This window comes from Sardina pilchardus, chromosome 4 (assembly GCF_963854185.1).
Source record: "Sardina pilchardus chromosome 4, fSarPil1.1, whole genome shotgun sequence".
In the NCBI taxonomy this organism is placed as follows: domain Eukaryota; kingdom Metazoa; phylum Chordata; class Actinopteri; order Clupeiformes; family Clupeidae; genus Sardina; species Sardina pilchardus.
The window spans coordinates 38,634,649-38,644,037 of record NC_084997.1 but is presented as its reverse complement, the minus strand read 5'-3'; the positions used below and the strand labels follow the sequence as shown (position 1 = coordinate 38,644,037).

Genomic DNA, 9,389 nt, shown 5'->3' with positions numbered 1-9,389 from the left:
AACGAGTAGGAAAACTATATAGTAACGAATGAGAGATTGAAATGAATGAAGTTATTACCTGATGACACCTACGCCTCGTTTACTACCTCCGCGGCCGAGAACGCTCACGAGACTGAAACTCAGACTTCACCGGCAACAAAACAAAACTATTTCCTGATTGGTTGAGAAATCCTATTTTCGGATTGGCCGAAAGGTTAGTAACTGAACAGCAGTTTTCTGAGCTGAATGAGCGCATAGACAGCGACGTTGTGTGAACTTTCTTATAGGTCTATGTTTGTGACACGTTTGTAAAAAAAAGCCCTAGTCTGTGCGAGCAAGTTAATAATTTCTCGGAGTGAGAAATGTCGTGTGAGCGGGTGAAGTCATTGAAATGCGTGTGTCTCGAGACATTTGAGAAATTCGTGTCTCCTGAGAGCCCTGCCATAATTATGTGATCATACACGTAGGCACAATGAAAAAGAAGCTAACTAAAGCTGGAAGGAACGACGTCGACTCACCTTCAACTCTTCCACTCAGTAGCCTGATGAGTAAAATGAATCAGGTGAATGTGCCGCTGACAGCGGTAAACCTTTCCACTAGATGGCGATGTAGGCCTACGGTAGGGGTACACGACAGTAGCACGCAAGGCTGTTGAGGTAGCCTACCTCAGTTGTTTCCAGGTGCGGCGTGCGCTGTGTTGTTACTGCATCCTCTGCTTTATTCCAGTCTAGTGGTGTGATGTGATTAATGCCAATAACAATCTTATGTTCTGGACTCCAATGCGGCGTGCTTTCCCAGGCTATGGGCACGCTACAACTGGCACAGCTCTGTGGAGGGAGATCTGGACAGGGTGAACCAGTTAAACCACTTCTACAACAGGTTTGACTGCCCTGCTCCAGCTTCAATGGACGTGGTCTGTCCACGATCACCTCCGGACACTGCTCTTGCTAGCTTAACCGCCCAATCCCCCCCCCCCTCTCACTCTCAGTGCAGCACGTCTCCTCCCCCCCCCCCCCAGGGTGACCAAGACCATGTTAAAGTGGAAAAGTGCTGTGAGAATCATGTTCTTTGACTTCCCCAGTGCTTTTAACACCATCCAACCCCCCAGACTGAGTGGCAAGCTCCTACAGAATAGAATAGAATAGATACTTTTTTGATCCCGTGAGGGAAATTCAGTTCTCTGCATTTAACCCAATTTCACCGAATTAGTGAACACACAGCACACAGTGAACACACAGTGAGGTGAATCACACAACCCAGAGCAGTGAGCTACCTGCCCAACCAGCGGCGCTCGGGGAGCAGTGAGGGGTTAGGTGCCTTGCTCAAGGGCACTTCAGCCGTGGTGGACTAGTCGGGGATCGAACCGGCAACCCTCCGGTTACAAGCCCGGTGCGCTAACCAGTACACCACGGCTGCCCCATGGGTGTGTGGATGCTCACCTAGTATCCTGGATTGCAGACTACCTGACAGAGCGGCCACAGTTTGTCAGACTGAAGGACTGCCTCTCCGACACTGTAATCAGCAGCACAGGAGCTCCACAGGGAACAGTGCTCTCTCCAGTCCTGTTCACCTTGTACACGTCTGACTTCTGCTACAACACAGAGTCATGCCACATGCAGAAGTTTTCAGACGATACTGCAATGGATGTATCAGGGATGGGCAGGAGGAGGAATACAGGAGCCTGGTGGAGGACTTTGTGCAATGGTGCAGACTCAACCACCTACAACTCAACACGGCCAAGACCAAGGAGATGGTGGTAGATTTCAGGAGGTCTAAGCCTGCTCTACTGCCAGTCACCATCGAGGGGGTCAATGTGGAGGAGGTGGTGAACACATACAAGTACCTGGGCGTACATCTGGACGATAAACTGGACTGGTCAGTCAACACTGAAGCAATATACAAGAAAGGGCAGGCTGTACTTCCTGAGAAGGCTGCGGTCCTTCAATGTCTGCAGCAAGCTCTTCTGGATGTTTTACCAGTCTGTTGTTGCCAGCATCCTCTTCTATGCTGTGGCATGCTGGGGAGGAAGCACTAGGAAGAGGGATGCTGGGCGACTAGACAGGCTGGTAAGGAGTGCATCACTTCAGTATCAGACAAAAGGACCCTGAACAAGCTACACAGCATCCTGGACAATGACTGTCATCCACTCTACAGCACTATCATACAGCAGAAGAGCTTGATCAGCTGGAGACTACGCTCCATGACATGCACAACGGACAGACTGAGGAAGTCAGATTTGTACCCAGGGCCATACAACTGTACAATGCTTCACTGAAGGGAAAAGGAGAGTTGAACCTCTATGCATAGTATATCTGCATCTCCACCCTCCTATACACCTTATACCTTACATGGCATTTCTGCACAACACTATGTACTTTACTGGCTACATTAGCCCACATGCACAACCCCCCCCCCCCCTCTATCCCCATACACTGTGGCAGATACCTTCATCCTATCAAACTTATCCTTGCACTGCTGCCACAGCTCTTATATTACTATGTCTACCTTCTCTTATTTTGTCCATATATTTCACCAATAACTGATGTTTGTAGCCATATCTAACTTATTCTTGCACTGCTGCTATAATTCCTATTTTACTATGTTATGTTTATCTTATTTGTCCATATATACTAGAAGCCTACTGTTACATAGATATTACTATGCTAACATTGTTTACTGTACATATGTATTGCTGGTCACTAGACCTTGCACTGTTGGACTGTTGGACTTGCACTACCAGCTGACACACACCTCATAAATGACAATAAGCAGCATAGTGTTCTATCACTGTTACCAGCTGACACACACCTCATATGACAATAAGCAGCATAGTGTTCTATCACTGTTACCAGCTGACACACACCTCATATGACAATAAGCAGCATAGTGTTCTATCACTGTTAGAAAAAAAATCTTTATTTCAGACCGCAAAATATTTCACGACCCTGCCAATATTTTTTTCCAACCCCACTTTAAGAACCACTGATCTAAGGTAGCAATCTATCTATCTATCCACCCATCCATCCATCCATCCATCCTCTCACATCTGTAAGTACCCCGCACATATAAAACACCCTCTCACATCTGTAAGTACCCCGCCCATATGAAACACCTTCTGGCACATCTGTATTCCCCTTTAATGACTAGACCAGGAGCATTCACACATCACACATTTATTGCTAGTGGGCATGTGTATCGCATACACCAGAATCATAAAGTATGGCACCTACTACACAACATCACACACACACACACACACACACACACACACACACACACACACACACACACACACACACACACACACACACACACACACACACACACACACACACACACACACACACACACATACTCTCAGTTGAAACAGAGAGAAATACACCATTACATCTGTAGACTCTCACACATGGATGTGTTGGAACTGAAGCCAGATCCCTCATAGTCTCTGTAGCCCACACCCCCCTCCTCCCCCTGCTCCTCCTCCTCTTCCTCTTGCTCCTCCTCTTCCACAGGAGTGGGATGATCTGATTGGCTCAGGGCGGTAGCTCCCACGTCCTCTTCCTGAGTGCACTCCACCATGCTGCTGATCAGGTCATGTGACTGCGGCTCTGCGCTGGGGTCGAGCAGCGGCTGACCCGGTGAGATCTGCAGAGGACAGAGCACAGCCGTGAGGTGTGTGTGTGTGTGTGTGTGTGTGTGTGTGTGTGTGTGTGTGTGTGTGTGTGTGTGTGTGTGTGTGTGTGTGTGTGTGTGAGTGCGTGTGTGTGACCTCAATAAAGTGGATAGGTATTCCACAGGGTCTGATGTAGTCCTTGATGTGTGTGTGTGTGTGTGTGTGTGTGTGTGTGTGTGTGTGTGTGTAGGCATCATATCCATCTGGAAATGACAATGCCATGTTTAATGCAGTGCAGAAAAAATGAAAATAGCCCAAATGCATTCTGTGTTTGATCAGACCTGATTAAGTGTGTACCATACTTCCTGCTGTGTTTAGATCTGTGCACCTTCCCCTGTGTGAAAGGTCTCATGTAGTTCTTGATGCGCGCATGGGTGTGTGTGTGTGTGTGTGTGTGTGTGTGTGTGTGTGTGTGTGTGTGTGTGTGTGTGTGTGTGTGTGTTACCTCAATAAAGTGGATAGGTATTCAACATTGTCTGATGTAATCATTGATGTGTGTGTGTGTGTGTGTGTGTGTGTGTGTGATTGTGTGTGTGTGTGTGTGTGTGTGTGTTACCTGAATAAAGTGCTCAGGTATTCCACAGGGTCTGATGTACTCCTTGATGTGTGTGTGGTGGCGCTTGATGAAATAGTAGCAGCCGATGCTTAGGGCCACCAGCAACAAGAAAACACCAGCAAGGGACCCTGCCAGATACAGATCCCTCTCCCTCTCTACACACACACACACACACACACACACACATACACACACACACACACACAGACACAGGGAGAGGAAGAGGAAGAGGAAATCATTTTTAAAAACGATTTACTTTTGTATGTGTTTTTGTGTGTGTATGTAAGTATTGAGAATGTGTGTGTGTGTGTGTGTGTGTGTGTGTGTGTGTGTGTGTGTGTGTGTGTGTGTGTGTGTTTGTGCAGGGCTCCAGAGTGCGACCTATTTGGTTGCACGTGCGACCAAAACTTTTAAAGGGACACTTCACCGATTAGCATTAAGCTTTGTATCTTCAGAAAACCAGTCATGTTTTTGAATGGTCGTGCATCATTCCCTCAGTTTGCCTTGAGACGGGAGAAATACGGATTTCAATGTTGGACTTCCTGCTTTCAATGATGTCAAATGACGATTTTTACATCATTGAAAGCAGGAAGTCCAACATTGAGATCCGTATTTCTCCCGTCTCAAGGCAAACTATATATTTGTTGAGTAGGTGAAACTACAAACGCTTTCCTCATTCTTCCAAGAGGGAACGCTAGGGGTAGGACTTCACTTATCGCCGCCATCTTTGTTGGAAGCTAAGCTAACGTGCTAGCTAATGGTCTGAGGAGAAAGCTGATAAGAAACTACGATTTAATATTAAATACTAATTCATTGAATGCTGATATTGAAACTGACAGGGAAAATGGGGATTCTGAAGATCTGGTATGTGAATTTGATGCACGAGATGACCTGTACGAGCCGTAATACAGCACCGAACAGGAGGCGTCCAACAAGGCCTCCATCAAGGCCTGCAGCAAGCCTGGATGTCGATTGGAATCACTAGGATCGCGATTTTTTCGCTAATTTCTTTTGAAGAACAGCAACATTGATATATGGCCACAAGATTGAGTGCAATATAAAACAATGGTCGTTTTCATTTTAGAATAGTTATTACATGTAATGCCAAAATGTTACATTAATGAGTCCTTCTGTGTACTTGTAGCTACTTCCTGGTGGGAGGCTTGGTAAGGCAGTGAAAGGCAGGGAATTCTGACCCAAAAGTACATTTTGAGCTTTTTTCTCCCATCTCAGGGGAAAATGAGGGAATGATGCACGACCACACAAAAATATGACTGGGTTTCTAACAATAAAAAGCTTCATGCAAATCGATGAAATGCTCCTTTAAGAGTCCACCTGATAAGCACACTGGTGCACCTGACGCTGCTCGGGTGAAAGCATACATTTCTTTTTGCAAATTTTGTAGACTATGCATGCAACTTTACCAAACATTATAGAAGTAAACGGAAGAAAAAGGTGTCCTTTTGCCATTACAGGTGATGCAATGAAAAATGTGGGTGCACCTAAATTCTGCGTTGGTGCACCTAAAACTTTAAGACAGAGTTAGGTGCACCAATGCAACAAACGCAAAAAGTTGAGAAGACGACACCGTAAATGTAGAAAATTATCCAATAAGATCTCACATATTTATTATGCTTCACAACATAATTATCCAATAAGGATTCACATATTTCATATGTGTTTCATAACAGCCATCAAGACCCTCAACCTGCACAAACATGACAGATTGCTGAACTACTTTAATCCATGATGCACTTTACCATCTCCCTAGATAATAATACATTAAAACATTAAAGGTCTTCCTAGCCTGGGAACAAACCGAAACATTAGAGGTCTTGCTAGGCTGGGAATAAATAAAAACATTAGCGGTCTTGCTAGGCTGGGAATAAATAAAAGCATTAGCGGTCTTGCTAGCCTGGGAATAAATAAAAGCATTAGCGGTCTTGCTAGGCTGGGAATCATCTGAGGTCAGCTCAAGGCACTACCACCAGGTGGCGCTTCTAACCACAACAGTCTTTTCCTGTGACATCAGTAGCCTGTCTGTAGCACCAGCTTACTGTAGCACAGAAGATTTAGACTTCATCTGCAGTTAGACTTAGTCTGCAGTTAGACTTCATCTGCAGTTAGACTTCATCTGCAGTTAGACTTCATCTGTAGTTAGACTTTGTCTGCAGTTAGACTTAGTCAGCAGTTAGACTTAGTCAGCAGTTAGACTTAGTCAGCAGTTAGACTTTGTCTGCAGTTAGACTTAGTCAGCAGTTAGACTTCATCTGCAGTTAGACTTTGTCTGCAGTTAGACTTAGTCAGCAGTTAGACTTCATCTGCAGTTAGACTTTGTCTGCAGCTAGACTTCATCTGCAGTTAGACTTAGTCTGCAGTTAGACTTAGTCAGCAGTTAGACTTAGTCAGCAGTTAGACTTCATCTGCAGTTAGACTTTGTCTGCAGTTAGACTTAGTCAGCAGTTAGACTTAGTCAGCAGTTAGACTTCATCTGCAGTTAGACTTTGTCTGCAGTTAGACTTCGTCTGCATGTAGACTTCACCTGCAGTTAGACTTAGTCTGCATGTAGACTTCATCTGCAGTTTAACTTCATCTGCAGTTAGACTTCGTCTGCATGTAGACTTAGTCTGCAGTTAGACTTCGTCTGCAGTTAGACTTCATCTGCAGCTAGACTTCATCTGCAGTTAGACTTAGTCTGCATGTAGACTTCATCTGCAGTTTAACTTCATCTGCAGTTAGACTTCATCTGTAGTTAGACCTCATCTGTAGTTAGACCTCATCTGTAGTTAGACGGAAGTGTTTGACTGTTAAAGCAAACACATAGCCTTAATTCTCAAAATGGGTTTCTTTGTGAATGTTGATTAACTACTGACATAGCCTACTATTGTCTGCTCCACATTTTCATAGTCTAATTCTGTATAGAGTTCATTCAAATAATGGTCTTTGAATCATTTCTGTGTTACCATAAAGTTGCTGTACCGCATCATAGCTCATTACCATAAAGTTGCTGAACCGCGTCATAGCTCATTACCATAAAGTTGCTGAACCGCGTCATAGCTCATTACCATAAAGTTGCTGAACCGCGTCATAGCTCATTACCATAAAGTTGCTGAACCGCGTCATAGCTCATTACCATAAAGTTGCTGAACCGCGTCATAGCTCATTACCATAAAGTTGCTGAACCGCGTCATGGCTCATTTCCATAAAGTTGCTGAACCGCGTCATAGCTCATTTCCATAAAGTTGCTGAACCGTGTCATAGCTCATTTCCATAAAGTTGCTGAACCGCGTCATAGCTCATTACCATAAAGTTGCTGAACCGCGTCATAGCTCATTACCATAAAATTGCTGAACCGCGTCATAGCTCATTTCCATAAAGTTGCTGAACCGCGTCATAGCTCATTACCATAAAGTTGCTGAACCTCGGCATAGCTCATTACCATAAAGTTGAGCAAATTTCAACTTTCTGCTGGACGCTCAAGTCACTCAAGACGCTCAAAACGTGACGCTGATGGATTTGCCGCTACTTGCAGCTGAGAGAAGTCGGCTTCCATTGAAAATGAATGACTTCCTGAATCTTTGGAAGCTCAAGTCGGCGGCGGTGTGAACGTACAGTAACCTGGCTGGGATGAGCAGGCACACAGGAGTGTGTGTGAGTGTGTGCGTGTGTGCGTGTGTGTGTGTGTGTGTACACACTAACCTGACTGTGGGATGAGGTGGCACACAGGAGTGCGTGCGTGCGTGCGTGCGTGCGTGTGTGTGTGTGTGTGTGTGTGTGTGTACACTAACCTGACTGTGGGATGAGGTGGCACACAGGAGTGTGTGTGTGTGTGTGTGTGTGTGTGTGTGTGTACACACTAACCTGACTGTGGGATGAGCAGGCACACAGGAGTGTGTGTGTGTGTGTGTGTGTGTGTGTGTGTGTGTGTGTGTGTGTGTGCACACTAACCTGACTGTGGGATGAGCAGGCACACAGGAGTGTGTGTGTGTGTGTGTGTGTGTGTGTGTGTGTGTACACACTAACCTGACTGTGGGATGAGCAGGCACACAGGAGTGTGTGTGTGTGTGTGTGTGTGTGTGTACACACTAACCTGACTGTGGGATGAGGTGGCACACAGGAGAGTGTGTGTGTGTGTGTGTGTGTGTGTGTGCACTAACCTGACTGTGGGATGAGGTGGCACACAGGAGTGTGTGTGTGTGTGTGTGTGTGTGTGTGTGTGTGTGTACACACTAACCTGACTGTGGGATGAGGTGGCACACAGGAGTGTGTGTGTGTGTGTGTGTGTGTGTGTGTGTGTGTGTGTGTGTGTGTGTGTGTGTGTGTGTGTGTGTGTGTGTGTGTGTGTGTGTGTGTGTGTGTGTGTGTGTGTGTGTGTGTGTACACACTAACCTGACTGTGGGATGAGGTGGCACACAGGAGTGTGTGTGTGTGTGTGTGTGTGTGTGTGTGTGTGTGTGTGTGTGTGTGTGTGTGTGTGTGTGTGTGTGTGTGTGCGCGCACACTAACCTGACTGTGGGATGAGGTGGCACACAGGAGTGTGTGTGTGTGTGTGTGTGTGTGTGTGTGTGTGTGTGTGTGTGTGTGCACACTAACCTGACTGTGGGATGAGGTGGCACACATGCTTGCTGAGTGAGCCGTGTGGTTGGCTGTAGAGCAGGTAGCGCACCTGTACACACCAGCGCTCTCCTACAGGTAACGGCTCCACACGCACCGCAGACGCACAGCCATCACAGAACACCTGCTCAAACACACACACACACACACTTAGTTACATACACACAAACACACAATTAGTTACATACACACTAGGGATGCCCTAATGTTTGCACGCACGCACGCCAGAATTAAACACACTATTAACTAGACTATTCTGCACCGTCTCCAGAATTAAACAAACTATTAACTAGACTATTCTGCACCGTCTCCAGAATTAAACAAACTATTAACTAGACTATTCTGCACCGTCTCCAGAATTAAACCAACTATTAACTAGACATTGATTGTGTTATCTAGGCTGGGTGAACCCTGCCTGACCTGCCGGTGAATTTGGATTTCGCCCGGCAGCTCAGGCTGGAAACCTGCACATCTATCTCCCCTGCTTCCTGTCCACAAAATTTGGGTCCAATCACAAACTAGCTTATCCAAAAGATGCACCGGATCGTTGGTCTGATTGATTGAAGG

The 9,389-nt window shown here is 45.9% G+C and overlaps 1 protein-coding gene across 2 annotated transcripts in view; it reads right to left on the bottom strand.

Moving 5' to 3' along the window:
- Positions 1–2,868: 2,868 nt before the first annotated feature.
- The window catches only part of ifngr2 (interferon gamma receptor 2), a 15,771-nt gene continuing 9,250 nt past the window's right edge, over positions 2,869–9,389 (bottom strand). For both annotated transcript variants that reach the window (XM_062535413.1, XM_062535412.1), the window contains 3 exons: positions 8,802–8,946; positions 4,209–4,363; positions 2,869–3,624 (listed from right to left, as the gene is read on the bottom strand). In XM_062535413.1, coding sequence (XP_062391397.1) covers positions 3,364–3,624; positions 4,209–4,363; positions 8,802–8,946 — 561 coding nt within the window. In that variant the 3' untranslated portion in view covers positions 2,869–3,363. The remainder of the gene's footprint in view (positions 3,625–4,208; positions 4,364–8,801; positions 8,947–9,389) is intronic.